At 53.9% G+C, this 17,304-nt stretch overlaps 1 protein-coding gene across 1 annotated transcript; it reads right to left on the bottom strand.

Moving 5' to 3' along the window:
- Positions 1-125: 125 nt before the first annotated feature.
- On the bottom strand, positions 126-4,778 carry SP6 (Sp6 transcription factor). Its single transcript, XM_017497045.2, has 2 exons — positions 4,485-4,778; positions 126-2,074 (listed from the first exon to the last, which is right to left on the bottom strand). Exon 2 carries the CDS (start codon positions 2,015-2,017, stop codon positions 887-889), a length of 1,131 nt encoding a protein of 376 aa, XP_017352534.1. The 5' UTR covers positions 2,018-2,074; positions 4,485-4,778; the 3' UTR covers positions 126-886.
- Between the last annotated feature and the right edge of the window lie 12,526 nt (positions 4,779-17,304).

The following is a 17,304-nucleotide window of genomic DNA, read 5'->3' as shown; positions in this document are numbered from 1 at the left end:
GACGGGGTTTCACCATGTTGACCAGGATGGTCTCGAACTCTTGACCTCGTGATCCACCCGCCTCGGCCTCCCAAAGTGCTGGGATTACAGGCGTGAGCCACCGCGCCCGGCCACCCAATCCTTATCTCTTATTTTAGAAGGGAACTTCCCTACTCGCCCCCCACATCTAACTCTGTCCTTTACTGCACAGCCCCTACTGGGAAGCTGTCAGGAATGCCAGCCCTCTACCCCTCTTCCTTCGTGGCTCCATCAGACTGGGTCTGGAAGGGTTCATAAGGAAGCTCATCAAAGGAGTTATTTTTACAGCAACAACCTTCCAAATCAGGGAGAGACACCTCTGCCAAGGGGGACCCCCAGGCTCCCCCATTCTGTCCCGTCTCTCCCTCCGGAAACCCTAGGGGCAGAAGCACTTGTAAGTGGGATGAAAGGGACCTCGCCGCAGGGCGGCTCCGGAGGCGCTTTTATGTCCCGGTTCCCAGGCGCTAAGGACGTGTCCAGACAGCCACCCCCAGCCCCCGGGGCTGGCCCCACTTCTTTACGCTCCGGCGGGAACTGAGACTTGCTTTCTCCTCTAGCCTGTCCCCGCCAGCCGCGGTACGGGTGTCCCACCCCAAACCCCCAGCCCAGGGGCGAGGGAAACCGTGAGGCAGGGAAAACCTGAGCGGCATGCACAGCTCCTACCGGCCCAGTCAAATGCATCCTGCCTAGTAGCCCCAGAGACTAAAAACCCCTAGTGCCCCATCTTCCTGTCCCTGCACCACTTTTCCTCCCCCCTGAATAAATATGCACCTTCCCCTCTTCCTCAAGCCACCCCCAAGGACGTCAGACCTGGCGGCTCGCATCCAGCGCACCCCGGGAGACCTGCAGGGAGGCGACACCGAGGAGCTCAGTTGGAGGGTGCGGCGCTGCCCTCGGCCTCGCGTTTGCCTTTGCCCCCGGGGGGCTCCACTGCGCCGCCGGCCTTTCCCTCGCCCGGGGCCGCCCCGGCAGCCTCCTCCTTGGCGCTCTCGTGGGTTTTCATGTGCTTGGCCAGGTGGTCGCTGCGCATGAAGACGCGGCTGCAGACTGCACAGGGGAACTTCTTGGTGCCGGTGTGGGTCTGGAGGTGGCGCTGCAGCTCGTCTGAGCGCGTGAAGCGTTTGCCGCAGAAAAGCCAGTTGCACACGAAGGGACGGTCGCCGCTGTGCCAGCGCAGGTGCGCCTTCAGGTGCGACGTCTTGGCGTAGGCTTTCCCGCAGCCCGGGATGTGGCAGTTGTGCAAATGCTTCTTCTTGCCCCCATCAGGCCCACATGGAGCTCCTAGTCGCTCCGCCTCCAGACAGTTGGGGCAGCGACAGACGGTCTGGCCTGAGCTGCGGGGCACCGACCGTCGCGAGCCTTTGGGGCGTGCCGCCCCATCTAGGCTGGAATCCAGCCCCTGGGACTCCGGGGCGGCTGCTTCCAAGGCCTTAGCCCCATCGGGCGGCCCCAGGAGATGCTGCCCTCCGGCAGCTGGAAGGAGGTGGTGCGAATGCGGGTGGGGTGTCGGAGCACAAAGCTGGTGGTCTCCTACGTAGCCCCCCAAGCCCGCCTGAAGCGCCCCGGGGTGGCCAGGTGAGGTCAGCGCTCCCTGAGTGTGGGGGAGGTCCATCCAACTTGTGCCCGGATGAAGGTCCCACCACGAGCCATCCTCCGCGCCTGGGTGAGTCGGCCTGAACCACGATTCATAATGGTGTGACATGTCCGGCTGCAGGAGCTTGGAAAAGGGGCCCGGGGCCAAGGGACTGTCGCTTTCCAGGTCCTCGCAGGTTACCCGAGAGGAGGCCCCTGGCAGCTCATAGCCCTGGGAGAAGTCCACCTCCGGGCCCAGCGGGAGGCTCTGCAGCTCTCCAGGCTGCAGCGGGGAGGGGTAGTCCCCAGCCTCAGGGCTCGTGTGGCCCTGGTAAGTTTGGAGAGGCTGCAGGTCGAGGCGCGGCGGGGAGGCGTGCGGCGCTTCCGTGTGCTGGCTGCCCAGAGAGCCGCAGACAGCGGTTAGCATTGCCGGGATCCGGGGTGGGGTGAAGGCAGGGACGGTCAGAGGCACCTCAGACAGGACCTAAAGGAGGCAAAGAAGCGGAGAAGTAAGGGAAATAGCCAGCTCACTTTCCCTCCTAACCCAGGTGCCAGCCCTGCAAAGTTCTCCTCCCTGGCCCCAGGTGTAAAAAAGAAGGATGCACCTCTGGACCCGGACTAGAGATCAGTTCAGAGAATTGGGAGTGAGAGGAAGGGTCCAACATGTGAGGTTCTCATCCAAAGATAGAGGATGATGGAGGTCTGCCTTCCTCTAAGTGATCCCTGCCATAGAACCCAGCACATCCCTTGAGTTGGGCTACTCCCAGGCTGGTAGGTCAGATACACCTACAGCACAGTGCTAGAACCATCCCCACCCCAGCTGCCCAGGCCAGCGCAAGGGGCAGTGGCATTTCCCCCTGCAGACCTGTTGTCAGCCCAAATGAGGATCTAGGCCCATCTGAGCTTCCCCAGTTTAACTCAGGATACAGATGGGGAGAGGGGATGGTCCGTTTATGAAACCCAAAGCTTCAGGTGACCTGCCCCTCAGAAAGCCCCAAAGGGATTCTGAGTCGCTAGAGAAAGAGTTCTCATGCCATTCCCAAAGCATGTCCAGCAATGAAAAGCATTTCACCCCCTACACTGGCCGCCGCCTGGCCTGGTCCAATTGGTCCCACTAAACCGACTTCCATGCCCCTGACCCCTTCCCTCAAGCAGGGACTTCACCTCCCTGGGGAACAACTCTCCAGCCACCAGATACCCCCTGGAATCTAAGAGATACCCCCCACCAGAAAAAAGCTAAATTCCCATCCCTCTCCTGACCCATAGCAGTGCCAGGCAACTCTCTGGCTGCATGGCTTCCCCAGAGAAGAGCTTGACAGCAAGCTCTGGAAGGTACCATTGTGTCCCTTTAAGTGATACAGGGTCAGAGTACAGGAAGAGAAGGGCAACAAGAGAAGCCATAATCACAGAACTTAAGAGCAACAACTTCCCAAAAAGATGATATAAGCGTGTGTATCCCAGGCATGGATCATTTTTTAGAAGCCCCCCAGATGATTCTTATATGGAGCCATTTGCTGAGAACCACTGCTTCAGGCCAATCTTATTTTGAAGAGGAGGAAACTGGCTGAATGACTTGGCACAGTCACTTGGAAACAAGGATGTTCATTTATTCATTCAATCAACCAGGTCTCCTAACTCCTGGACTCCCAGTCTGTTACTCTCTGTAAACCAGTCTTTCTGTAAACCATTAGAACCCTAAAGACCCCCAACCCTTTCTCAACCACATGTCTGTGGCTTGAAGGTCACTCTCTTCTCACCACTTCTCCCTAAGGCCTGGAAGTCCTGGTGCCTCAGCTGGGCAGATTTGTGTGCGTGGGTCTTCTCTATGGTCCGGGAGGAGGCCAGTGATTTAGGGCAGGGTTGTTTCCTTCCCACAGCAGGGTTTAGCTGACCCTACCACCTTCCGCCTCTGGGACCAGGGAGGTGGCACTGATAGCCTGGGAGAGGGAGGGAGAGGAGAACAGGGGGGCCTACTCAGGCTCTGTCAGCTTCACCACAAGAAAGGAACAGGGCGAAGCTGCAGGAGAGGAGCCCCAGGCTGGGGCGGGGCAGCACAGAAGGGGCTGGGCAGGAATTGTGAGGCCGGGGACCCTAACAGCTTTCAGTGCCTGGGAACTGCCCCAGGGGCTGCGGAGTGGGAAGCCTAGGATGATCTGGGCTCCAGAGTGGCTTCTCCAGACAGGCAACCTGAGAGCCCAGGCCTGGGATGCAACGGCCTGCTACCAAGATTTTGGAAACCCAAAGCAGGGTGATTCTCAGGTTCTAACACCCGCCCCACTGGGTAGAAAACTGCCCTTGAGCTGGCTCAGTCTAGCAGAAGACGCAAGACTAAGACTCTGGAAGAGTGGAGGAGGGGGCTAGACCTGAGGGTGATAGGGAGCCCCCCTTAGGCGGCAACCCTTAAGTTGCCTCTGTGGCCTTTGGCCCACCCGCCCCAGACGGGCAGCGCTTTCCCGGAACTGAGAGGAAAGAAGGGAACAGGACTGAGTGCCAAGTATGTGTTCGGTTCACCTCCAGGCCCAGAAAGATGTCAGGAAAGGAGGGAGCACGGCGCACATCGCAGGCTTCTCGCTCCCCGAAGTGGGAGGGCGAGTCGGGGCACCCTTATGCCCCATTCCGCTCTGCCTCTTCGGATCACCGGCTAGTACTCCCAGTTCTCAATGTCCCAGTCCTCTGGTTGTCCCAGTCGCTCCAGTTGCCCCGGTTTCCAGCCTCCTCGATCCTCCAGTCTCTCCCGTCTGCCCGGTTTTCCCTCAGTCGGGTTCTAACCCCTCAGATCCTTTAGGACCACCCTGCTTTCAGGGCCATAGGTGGCTGGGGCGCGTTCGGATTGCGTTTTTTTGAGAGGATCTCCATAGCGCGCACCCCTGGCCACCCGACCCGCGAGCTCCTACCTCGAGGCTGCGCGCGGGCTCCGGGCACAGCTGGCTGGTGCGCTACAGACTGGCGCTCATGGACTCTGGGCGCCGGCGAGCTCTCCAGGGGCTAGGGGCAGGAGCCGGGGGCGAGCTGGACCCGGCAGCGGACTGCAGGCGGCTGGTGGCGGGCGGCGGGCGGTGGAGGTGAGCGCCGGCGAGAGGGCGGAGGACCGAGGGCGGGCAGGAGCCAGCGAGCGAGCGAGCGAGGCCAGCTCCGCCCGTGACTCACCCGCGAACTCTGCCTTCATCCTCTCCCCAGCGCTGCTTTTTCCCCCCGAACTCGCGGCCCCGCCCACCTCACCTGCGGCTGCCTTTAACCCCTGCGGGCTTGGACTGGAGGCTCTACCCGGCCCGCGAGGAGGGGGCGGGCAAGAGTGGGGGAGGAAAGCTAACTAGGCCGTGCGCCGCCCGCTCCCTCGCTCCTCCCTGGTCCCCTCCACTCCCTGGGCGAGGGGCCCGGGTGGGGTGATTCCCACGTTCTAAGACCCGCCCCACTGGGTGGAAACTGCCCTCGAACTGGCTCAGTCTAGCAGGGACGCAGGACTAAGACCCGGGGGGACTGGGTAAGGGGGGCAGGTCCTGGGGGCGATACGGAGCCACCCTTAGGCGGCAACCCTCAAGTTGCCTCGATGGCTCTTGACCCACCCTCTCTGGACTGGCAGCGCTGCCCCGGAACTGGGAGGAAAGAAGGAAACAAGATTGAGCGCCAAGTATGTGTCCAGTTCGCCTCCAGGCCCGGGCCGTGAGAAATTTCTCTTGGCTGCCCTTCTTCACCATTCCCCCGACCTCGGACCCCCGGTCCCCTGCAGTGCCTCACCGCCCCTCCCCGCAGTTTCTCTCCACCACCACCCTTCCGCGTCCTTTTTTCCCTCTTGCTTTCGGGTTCTTCCTTTCTGACCTTTCTGGGTGACCACCTCCTCTCCTCCCTCCTTCCAGACTCCCCACCCACCCCCGCACCAGTCTTTGCTGCCCCCACTCGCGTCCCAGGCCCCGGCAGCTCTCACTCTGCTCCTCACCGTAGGCAGCAACCCCATTGCCTCCGAAATCCACCCCTCAAATCCGCCTTTTCTTGCCCTCCTATCCTTGGGAAAGTGCTCAGCCTACGCACACCCTCGACCCCGCTCACCCGGTTCCGAAGAATGGGCAGGCGCCTGAATGGCCCTGGGAAGGGACACTTCTGGAAAGAATTGATCTATCCCTTGCCACCACTCCTTCCTAATTCTCACCAGAATATCTAAACCCAAGGCTCTTAATTTGGGGAGGGTCTTGGATTCCTTTGACGAAAATGCACAAGCTCAGAGCAATAGGCTGGTAAAATGTCAGGAGGTTCGCGGAGCTCACAAAAACTTCTCTCAAGATCAGGATGGGTCGACATTTCAGAGACCCGCCAAGCACCGGAGGGTAGGGAAGTTCCACCCCCCGCCCACCCACCCGTCCTTCTGCCTGGGCGCCCAGGTGGCCCCATGCTTCTTTCCGGATTGACACCTCCCATGCCTTAGTGTTCACCTCTCCGTGTGACGCCTTTTTTGCAGGCAAATGTCGATGAATTTCCCCATTTATTTCGTTTTGCGGGTTGGTCTCCCTTGTGCGCTTTGCTATCGGCTTTTTAAAAATTCGTTTTCCTCTTTACAGTCGATTTCATTCTTGAATTCAAGCTGATTTAATCTCGCCTCTGCAGCCCCTATTCCATCCCACTGGTTTACCCACCCTGCATCCCCGCCTGGGGCACACTCAGACTAACTTAAAAATAGTTAAACCCGCCGGGCGCGGTGGCCCAAGCCTGTAATCCCAGCACTTTGGGAGGCCGAGGCGGGTGGATCACAAGGTCAAGAGATCGAGACCATCCTGGTCAACATGGTGAAACCCCGTCTCTACTAAAAATACAAAAAATTAGCTGGGCATGGTGGCGCGTGTCTGTAGTCCCAGCTACTCAGGAGGCTGAGGCAGGAGAATTGCCTGAACCCAGGAGGCGGAGGTTGCCGTGAGCCGAGATCGCGCCATTGCACTCCAGCCTGGGTAACAACAGCGAAACTCCGTCTCAAAAAAAAAAAAAAAAAAATAGTTAAACCGGGTCCACAAGCCGGGTGAAAATCAATCCATGTGTGTACACTTATGCGTGTGCTATCCCCGCCAGACATCTTATCCAGAATCGATGTCGGATTCATCTGTGCATCTCCCTCTTTTCTAAGGCTCAGTTCCGTCATCTGGACAACCTGGGTACACATTGGTAGAGTCTCCTGGGGGCTTAAAGAAATTGATGTGCCTAAAAATGCTTAGCCCAGGGGCCCCTGGTAAGCACCGGGCAAATGGAAGATATCCTTGTTATAATTATTAAATAAGTCAGTTCCCAGTAAATATTGTTTGGATTAAGGTATATGCACAAAGACCTGTGGACTAGAAGTTGATCGATTTAAATTCCAGTCCCAGCCCTGCAGTTGCTAAACTGGAAGGTCAGGTGACTCTAAGACTCAGTTTCCTCCTTGGTGAAATGCTGTAAGAGCAGCCACCATGCTAGGGGAAGCATTTGGAAGCTGGAGGCGCTGCCTGACATTGGGGGATTGAGATTTCTGATAAGTCTGGGTTTCCTTTTGGCCTTCTTGGTGCTTGGCACCCTGGATGTGGATTCACAGGAACTGCTCTGGATCTTTGCGCCCATGGCTAAATTGACAATCCTCTTCATCAATTCGGCTTTCTCTCCATCCATTCAGCCTGCAAATCCTAGCCAGTTGAGTTTGTATCCTAGTTCACAGCCACCTCTGGGATAAAGTAGAAGCTCATCAGAAGGTCCAAAACAGGGCCCCCAGTGGGGAACTCTGGTTCCTGATTTGACCTCTGGACATTCCTGCCTCCTCCTTCAAGCCACCTGCTGGTGCTGCATCTACTGTTCCTAAAGTGCTAAAGCCAGTGCAGGAGTCTGACTCTGGGTTAGGGGACCAAGTTCTCCCTCCCATTTATAGGCACGAGATCGCTTTCTCTTCCTGCCCCCTTCTGTCTTTCCCTGGAAAGCAACAGGGATTCAGCCCGAGGATGGTAAACTCTCTGCTGTTTTCACTCTAGGCCCCCTTTAACCCTACCCCGATCCAACCAGACCTGCAGCCATCTGGAGTCCCACAAGCAAAGAAAGACCCTTCATCTGCTGGCAGCTCATCAGCAGAAAATTCAACAACAATGTAGTTGTCTCTAGAAACTCCCAGCCATTCCGATTTCCTGCTCTGCCTAGGTTTTTGCCACTCACTCAGAGTACTGGCGCTATCTTTCTTCCAGATCCCTCTCTCCTTGCAGTCCTCTGCTTCCAGCCCTTTCCATTTCCCACTTGCTAGATGTTTTCCCACCGAACGACAGCCCATGGTCTGACACTGACATGACGAGCAAGGTCACAACAGCCCACTGCCCATATACTTATTGCTACTCAAAACTGAACAATGCAGCTCATCACATCTCCCGTATAAACTGGGATCTGTCTTGGACTTGGACCATTTCTGCTGCTCTTCCTCATTCCCTCAAATAAATAGTCAGCTTTCCCCCACAAGTGTCCACCCCCCATTCCTGCCACCCCTTTTCTTCTCAAGCTTCATCTATAGTCAGTGATCCACTTGTACCTGGAGAAACCTCATTAGTCTGCATGTTTATCACAACCAGCATTTATTTACTGAGCACCTACTATGTTCCAGGTGCTTTATACAAATATCTCTAATTCTCGTGGGCATGCAGCAAAGCAATTATTATTATTCCCATTGTACATACGAGGAAGCCAAAGATCAAAGAAGTTAAATGATCTGTCCAAGATTACAGTTGTTAAAAGACAGAAGAAGAGGCTGGGCATGGTGGCTCATGCCTGTAATCCTAGCACTTTGGGAGGCAGAGGTGGGTGGATCACCTGAGGTCAGGAGCTCAAGACCAGCGTGGCCATCATGGTGAAACCCCATCTCTATTAAAAAAAATTAAAATGACAGAAGAAGAAACTCAATTCAGATTTCTCAGGCTCCAAAGCCTGTATTCTGCCTACTAGTCCATCTGGCCTCAATATGGCAGAATTGATGACCCTGGATGTCTGGCTCCCCTAGAGCCCAAAGGCAGAAGGAGACAGCATTCTTAAATGAATCCCTAGATCAAAGCCATCTCGCCATCTCCTATCTTGAGTCTAATGGACAAACTGATCCCATCTTGAATTGCTGAGACAAGTCAGACTCTACACTTGTGATCCCTTCCAAACCTCAAGTGTCCTGTAGAGATTGCACTATGAGAATATCAAAGCTGGTCTAGCCCCAAATTGTCTAGTCCAAGCCCTTGTTTTACTGGTAGGGAAACTGAACCCCAAGACAGGGAGATTAGTAGCAAGTTAGAAGCAGAGCTGGGACCAGACCAGAGTCTCCTAATTCCTGTTTTCCTCTTCTCATTCACTCTTCTCTATTTCCCACTCCCACCTCCAGGCTGCACTTCCAAGCCTGCAAGCTGATGACCTGGATGTCAATTTATTCCTTCTTTCCCCTCCTCTCCCCATCACACTCTCCTGATTCCTAGAAAACCAGGTAGAGCCTAGAGCTGGGGTCAAATAGTTTTCTTTTATTCATCCTTTATTCATTCAACAAACACTTATTGAGGGTCTACTTAAGGCCAAGCACAATGCTGGACACTAATTTTCTCCTAAATTCCAGTATCACTAGCTACCACTATCCCTTTTCAGTCTAGAAGATGAACCCAGCTGAGGATAGTTCATCTGTAGGTTAATATGTGTATATCTACAAATGTATGTACATATCATGCCTTGTGTACCTGTGGGCTTGAGTGTAGGGTGTCTGTCTTCTGACCTCCATCATAAAGGGAGTTCCCCACAGGATGTGGATAGTGGTTACTCCCTTACTACCCTTCCAGGAGTTCTGTCATTGGGATCTTCCAGGCAGTGAGTGTGTGTGCTCTGCACTTCTATTAACATTTATTTGCCTTTCCTTTCTCTCAGAATAAAGTTCCCAGCTATGAATCCCTATCCCGCTTCACTGGGCTGACTACCCCAGCCCAGTCAAAAGACCTCCAAGGGATCCCTTTGGTTCTCCATGCAAACCCTACCAAGATCTCTCTCTTATCTCCCCCTCTCCAGTTCAGAAAGAACCAGACCCTTCTCTATGATCCCCACTTTAGAGTGGAGACCTGATCCTCTTTGTGGAGTTCCCCTGTACTGGACAGGGAACAGCCTCTCTTACCAGTCCATGGAGCCCAGAGCTGGCGGTGGCAGTGAGAGCCAAGTGGCGGTGATAAAAGAGACAGGCTTTAAAGGAGGCGACAGGCAGTGCCAAAGAGGGAGGTGAAGGAGGGAGCAGGGATGCTGCCAAGTCCTCACGGCCACGGAAGCTTTTAGGATAATCCAGGAAACAGTGGCCCCCAGCTCTCCCAGGGGAGTGGTAGGGAGTGAGAGCTGAGTCCGTGAGGTCTGCCAGGAAAGGAGGATTTCAGCTGGGAGTGGGGGCTGGGAGCACTTCCTTCCTTCCCCAGAGTTGGGAGAGGGACAAAGTGGTTCTTACAGGATGGAGAACCTACAGCATTGCTAGGGTCAAGAGTTGGGATGGCTGGAACTCTCCGAATTCCATCCCCTCTTTCTGAGGTTTCCTCCATGGACTAGGTGGGAAAGAAAGAAGTTCCATTTTCGAGACCCGAAAGGCGTTCAGCCCCCCTCCCCACACACACATACCACACAGCTTCAAGTGAGTACCTCCTTGCAGAGCTTCACGTCAGTGTTGTTGGTCTCTCCTGTCTCCCTGAGCCACAATTGCTTTCATTCCCTTTTCATCTTCTCTTTACATGCACACCTCCCAACTTGGATCCCCCGGGAGGACCCAGTGTAATCTATCTTTTGGACCTACGATCTCTCATTTTCAAATGGGAAGGGAGGACTCTCCCTGACTTGGGATGGGGTGGGGCAGCTTGGGATGGACAAGAGGTCACCTAAGACCAGAGGCGGAGTCCAGCCAAGAAGTGTTATAGACAGTTCAGGACTCCTGGAACTCCAGGAGGGTGAAGAGCGTGGGAAGATGGCCTGGAAAAAGGGGAAGGGGGCTGAAGGTGAATTTAGGGGGAGCCCCTATATCTGTAACTATTTATATGAGCCTAATTTTAGGGTGGTTATAAGTTTAGGTATACTGGCTAACAAAAACATGTCCTAGGGCAGAGACAGACAAAGAACCAGGAAGGAGAATGGAGATGAAACAGCATGAGACCTGTTTCTCAAAGCTCACTGAAGCTGGGCATTCTGACCCACATAGGAGAGTGGCCTGGGGGCTTTTCACGGGATGACATCCCATTTGTGGCCATAACCCAATATTTGTGGCCTATAGCTTGGCAGAGTACAGGAGCAGATGTACCCCATCTACACACACCAGAACCCAGTACCCCAAGAGTTGCATGCCACCTCCCTCCCACAGGATGAGCCAGGGAATCTTCACCCAAAACTCTTCTCCTGCTCCTCCCCCTATACCCTCAGCAATCTCTAGACTGGGGATTCCCAGGCTCTTCATTAACTTTTCAGCAATTATCCCATAAAGGCCCTGACAGATCCTTCCTCTCCCCATTTTAGAGATGAGAACACTGAGGCACTGAAGAGGTAAAAGCTGAACAGAAAGCCACCCATCAAGCAGGAGAGAACTGAGTAGCAGAGGGCTTAAAAGGCAGAGCTGCACCCCTTTCTTCAATCTTAGGCAAAATTGGAAGGACAGGGCTGGCACAACCCCCTGGAGGAACCCAGGCGTCAGGACTGAGGCAGGCTCCAGGGAGGGGCTTCCCTGTCCCTCCCCACCTTCCAGCACAGAAAATCAGAGTGGGGAGGGGAAACAAGCTGAGGAGACCACACAGGTGGAGTAAATAATGTTAATACGGGAGCATTATCACTAGGGCATTTCCTCATGGATAAATGTCTCAAATACCAAAGGATGCCTCCAAATTATAGTTAATTACAGAGTTGATTTGCATAAATTATAAGGTGAGCATACAAATTCTTTCAATCGGTTCCATATGCTTAGGTAGCAGGTCCAGTCCAAAAGATGGGAGAATCTTGGGGTGGGGGTAGTTTGGGAGAGGAAAAAGACCCAGCCCTCGACCTGGACCTTTAGGCCCACACACCTTCCCCTGGCCTTTGGATCAGTCAGCGGTGTGTGGAGACCCTGCCTGGAGAGCAATGAACACAGCCAGCACCCTACTTGGCAGGAGACCCCCTTTCCTCCTCTACTTGCACCTCCAGACAGTGTGCTTTCCCAACAGCAATGATGGGCGGGTGGGAGAGAGGAACTGGGAAACCAGGGGTGGGTGCCATGGGGCCTATAGCTTGGAGTTGGGGGCGGGACTCCAGAGTCCTGGCTTCTGGCCTTCAGAGCCAGAAGAAGGGAGGGGGCTGAGGAAGCTGAAGACCCAGTGGGGCTAAGGGTAGATCCAAGTCAAGCCCCTCTCTCTTGATCTCAGCTCCCCTATCAGCCCCTGGCCCCCCACACCGAACCACTTCCCCCGACTCCAGCTCACTCCCCTCGCCAGCCCTCCGATCTCAGGTTTGATGTTGCCGCTGCCTGCACCTTCCAGGTGGCTCCTCAGCGGCTCAGACTCTCAGACTTTTGTCTCCAGTGCCTGGGCCTATTTCCTCTGCCCTCGCCTCCTGGTCTCCCACCTCCTCCTCCCACCCCTAGCTGCTAAGACTCTACTTCCTTCTTCAGCTCTCTAATTTGTTCCTCCCTCCAGCCCCCATCCTCAGCCCCAGAGGCCCGTATCCTACTGTTCTTCCGTCCATCTTTCTCCTCCTTGTCCAGCCTCCCCGCCCTAATGATCCCAGGGCTCCCCTACACTCAGCTGTCGGCTTCCCTTTCCCAACCAACAAATGCTTTCTGCTTTCCAAGCTACTCTTCCTCCCACCCTAAACTTTCCTACCTCATGTCCCCCAAATCCTTACTGCATGTAATTCTCTGATTTTTCTCAATATACCTGCTCCAAAGGCAGAAGCTACTGGATTTGCTTAGGTTGCCAAGGGGAGGCTGGGCTAAGTAAGGTCTCCCAGATGTGTGCAGGTGAGAGTTTACCTTCATCTTTTTATCTTAGGGTAGGGGAAGATGATGAAGAAAGAGCCTAAAATGGTGTCTGGTACTTAGCAAGTATTTTACAAATACTTGTTGAATTAACAAATGAGATGGAAATGGGCACCAGCCTGTGAAAATTCTATGGAAGTGTCAACTTGCTGACAAAAATTACTTCTTGTCTCGATTAATTTTCAGGTCTCCTATGCCACTTTTGTACCCACCAACCTAAGCTGACCTGCACCTAATCAATGACAAATTAAGCATCCTCCCCCACCACCCCGAGACAGAGTCTCCTTCTGTTGTCCAGGCTGGAGTGCAGTGGCACCATCTTGGCTCACTGCCACCTCTGCCTCCTGAGCTCCAGCGATTCTCGTGCCTCAACCTCCTCAGTAACTGGGATTACAGGTGCCCACCACCATGCCTGGCCAATTTTTGTATTTTCAGTAGAGACGGAGTTTCACCATGTTGACCAGGCTAGTCTTGAACTCCTGGCCTTAAGTGATCAGCCTTGCCTCAGCCTCCCAAAGGGCTGGGATTACAGGCGTGAGACACGACACCTGGACTAAGCATCCTAAGATGCCACTCCATCTTGGCACTTCCAATCTCCCACACTCCACTGGCTCCACAGTGCTGTGCCATTCAGGACCCTCCTACTTGACCTCTATCCCCTGTGCAGCCTTCCCCTGCTGGTCCTCATACAAACCCGAGAGCCCAGCTCAGCCCAATGGACACGATGTTCACCAAACACATTCAGCCTTCCTACCTTTGTTGAAGCCATTTCCACCCCGGCCAGCTATTCTTGCCTCAGGAAAGCACATTATCCTTCAAGCTCCTGGCTGGCCCATAGGCGGCTTTCTCTGCAAAGGCTTCTCTTATCAGCACATCACTGGCGTGCTCCTCTGAACTTCCTTAGCCCTGTTGCCTCATGCTCTGTTTCCATGGGCTTGTTTTCTTATCTTCCCTACTGGTTGGATCCTTGACGGCAGGGACTATATCCTTTCATGCCACAGGGTCCTCAGCCTAGAGCCTTTCTTTGAGAAAGGGGTGGATAAGCCACAGCTGAGTGAATTAGAGAAAGGGCTCCTCAGAGTCCAAACTTCCAGAAGCTCCCCACCTGGGGGAGGGCAGCAGTGAAGGCAAAGGCCTGGGTTGGGGGAAGACACAATAGGGGACTTGAAACCCAGAGGTCCATGAAGCAAGCACACACAGCTTCCTACTTTCCCCCTGGCTGGCCCTGGTTGTGTGATGGAGGTGGAAGGACCCAGAGAGTATCTGGGACATGCAGGGTTGGAATGGGGGCTGAGGGAGAGTGAAGCCCCCACCCTGTCATCCTGCCTGGAGCAAGAAATGGAGGTTTGGGGTGAAAGGAGCAAGGGCAGTGAGTGGAGCCGGGAGAAAGGACTGGCTGGGTGTCAGTCAAGGAGACAGGCAGAGGCAGAAAAAGCAGAATCCTCTAGTCTCTCGGTAGGAATTTAAACTTTTTTTTCTTATTGAGATAAAATCTTACTGTGTTGCCCAGGCTGGAGTGCAGTGGCATGATCTTGGCTTACTGCAACCTCCACCTCCAAGGTTCAAGGGATTCTCGTACCTCAGCCTCCCAGGTAGCTGGGACTACAGGTGCACATCACTGCACCTGGCTAATTTTCATATTTTTAGTAGAGGCGGGATTTCACCATGTTGGCCAGGCTGGTCACAAACTCCTGACCTCAAGTGATCTGCCCTCATCGGCCTCCCAAAGTGCTGGGATTACAGGCGTGAACCACCGCGCCCGGCCCAGGAATTTAAACTTCTTACAAGGGTGGAAAGATCCCAATCATGTCACGCCTCAGCTCAAAAACATTCAAGAGCTCCCCATTACTTACAGGAGAAAATCTACACTCTTAGGCCTAGAATTGAAGCCCCATTCCCCATCTGGCCTCAGCCTCCCTTGCCAGCCACATCCCTTCCCACTCCCCAGGAGTCATTCCCATTCCACCGCAGGCTTGTACTCCATCCTTACCATCCACATACTTTCACACCCCACAGCATCCCATGTGTGAAATAGTCTTCCCCATTTCTCTGCCCCATGAGCTCCTATTGATCTTTTAAATCCCAACTCCTATGTCCCCATGCTGTCTAAAGCCTTCTCCAGTTTTTCAAGTTATACTTTTCTTTGCTCCCAAAGTCCTAAAATATAGAGCATTTAACATTTTCTGATGGGTAATACAATTTGCTGTGTGCGTGTGTGTCAGATCGTGAGTTCCTTGAAAGACTGGAAATCTCTATTCATCTTTGTATCCCCCACAGCATCTCGTACAGCGACTAGTACTGAGTGTGCCATAAATACATGTTGCACTGGATTGAATTTACACACTTTGCAGAGGACAAGGGGCTGCCAGGTCAGAGGTTGATGAGTTCTCTATAAGTTCCTTTGTTAGCTGGGTGCAATGGATCACGCCTGTAACCCCCACATTTTGGGAGGCGGAGGCAGGAGGATTACTTGAGGCCAAGAGTTGCAGGCCAGCCTGGGCAACATAGCGAGACTCCGACTGGGTGCGGTGGCTTATGCCTGTAATCTCAGCACTTTGGGAGGCTGAGACAGGCAGATCATGAGGTCAGGAATTTGAGATGCGCCTGGCCAACGTGGTGAAACACTGTCTCTACTAAAAATACAAACATTAGCCAGGCAGGGTGGCGTACGCCTGTAATCCCAATTACTCAGGAGGCCGACATAGGAGAATTACTTGAACCTAGGAGGCAGAGGTTGCAGTGAGCCAAAATTGTGCCACTGCACTCCAGGCTGGGCAGCAGAGCAAGACTGCATCTAAAAAAAAAAAAAAGATTAAAATAAATAAATAAATAAATAAATCCCTTTTGTCACGTCACTGAGAGTTGGCCTCATGGGCTTCAAGACACTGCATCAAAAACATGCCATGACCCTTCCTCTTTCACCCTGACACTGTGCCCAGTGCCCTGTCAGGAGTCCAAGGTCAGGGCTGGCAGACAAGGCTCCATAAGAGGCCTGGCATCCTGTGTCCCGGCCAGCTGGGCACGGCCACCAACCCGCAGCCAGGGTCACCCAGAGAACCTCCAGCAGGATCCCACGAGAGGAGAATTAGAGAGGAGACTGGGTATGAAGACCTGGCAGGCGGAATCAGGCAAGGACGGGGAGGGAGGGCAGTGCCCTGGAAAGGGGGCCGGTCTCATTGTTGTGGTCTGTCTGGGAGATTCCTCCCCTTTTTAATTTGCTTCCTGATTGAGGGGTTGGCTCTGCCTGCCCAGCTCCCCCATCATTATCTGCTGCCGGTGGCTCAGGTGCTGGCGAGCCTGGCGTGGCCCTAGGTTATTACCTGGAGCTCTGGGGGTGGCAGAGGCTGCCCCTCTGGCCGGGGTGGGGGCCTGTCTGGAATCTGCCCTGATCCTGCCACCCACAGGGCAGCCATCTTGATGCCCAGCGTAGTGGGCACATTGGCTTGGTTCCAGGAAACAGCCGATCCCAGGCAGACTTCAAGGTGTAGATAAGCTTCATCTTTGTTTCTTTTTTTTTTTTTTTTAAGATGGGGTTTCACCATGTTGGTCAGGCTGGTCTTGAATTCCCGACCTCAGGTGATCCGCCCACCTTGGCCTCCAAAGTGCTTGGATTACAGGCATGAGCCACCACACCCGGCCATAAGCTTCATCTTTCAAATGCCTACAGTATGGATTCAAGAACCTGAAGGACTGGGCACAGTGGCTCATGCCTGTAATCTCAGCACTTTGGGAGGCCAAGGCAGGTGGATCACTTGAGGTCAGGACTTGAAGACTAGCCTGCACAACATGGTGAAACCCCATCTCTACCAAAAATACAAAAATTAGCGGGGCATGGTGGTGCACACCTATAGTCCCAGCTACTTGGGAGGCTGAGGCATGAGAATCACTTGAACTCAGGAGGCACAGATTGCGGTGAGCCAGAATCAGGGCACTGCACTTTAGTCTGGGCCACAGAGTGAGACTCCGTCTGAAAAAAAAAAAAAAAAAAACCGGAGACAGCCAGCCACAGTGGCTCATGCCTATAATCCCAGCACTTTAGGAGGCCAAAGTGCGCAGACTGCTTAAGCCCAGGGATTCAAGACCAGCCTGGGCAATATAGCCAGACCCCATTTCTACAAAAAGTACAAAAATTAGCTGGGTATGATGAGGGTGCCTGTAGTCCCAGCTACTTGGGAGGCTGAGGTAGGAGGATCACTCAAACCCAGGGGATCAAGGCTGCAGTGAGCCATGATCACACCACTGCACTCCAGCCTGGGAGACAGAATGAAACCCTGTCTCAAAAAAAAAAAAAAAAATTGGGTGTGGTGGTGTGCACCTGTAGTCCCAGCTACTTGGGAGGTTGAGGCACGAGAATCGTTTGAACCTGGGAAGCAAAGGTTACAGTGAACCGAGATCACACCACTGCACTCCAGCCCAGGCCACAGAATGAGACTCTGTCTCAAAAAAAAAAAAAAAAAAAGGTAAAACACCCAAAGTTCGATCCATTCCTCAAAGGCAGTGAAAGGAATTGAAGTCAGTCATTAAGAGCTTCCCAGCCATGTGGGGATGAGAAAGGAGAAAGAGAGCAGTAAAGCTGGGGGATTCTCCTGCTGAATCATTCCTGTTCTGTGGTATTCAGAAATCCAAGAGTCACAGAGGGGAAAAGTGGCATTGATCTATGAACCTGGAACACTAGAACCCAGCATGTGAAACTTCCTGCTGTACAGGTGCAGAGGAGACTCACCCTCCTCTAGTGCCTGAAG

Source organism: Cebus imitator, unplaced genomic scaffold, assembly GCF_001604975.1.
Source record: "Cebus imitator isolate Cc_AM_T3 unplaced genomic scaffold, Cebus_imitator-1.0 Scaffold228, whole genome shotgun sequence".
NCBI classification, from domain to species: Eukaryota; Metazoa; Chordata; class Mammalia; order Primates; family Cebidae; genus Cebus; species Cebus imitator.
The sequence above is the reverse complement of the archived record's forward strand: the minus strand, read 5'-3'. Positions and strand labels throughout refer to the sequence as shown.

What these genes read in the sequence shown, in the direction of transcription:
- SP6 (XM_017497045.2), bottom strand. Translation starts at nt 2,017, where the DNA reads ATGCTAACCGCTGTCTGCGGCTCTCTGGGCAGCCAGCACACGGAAGCG.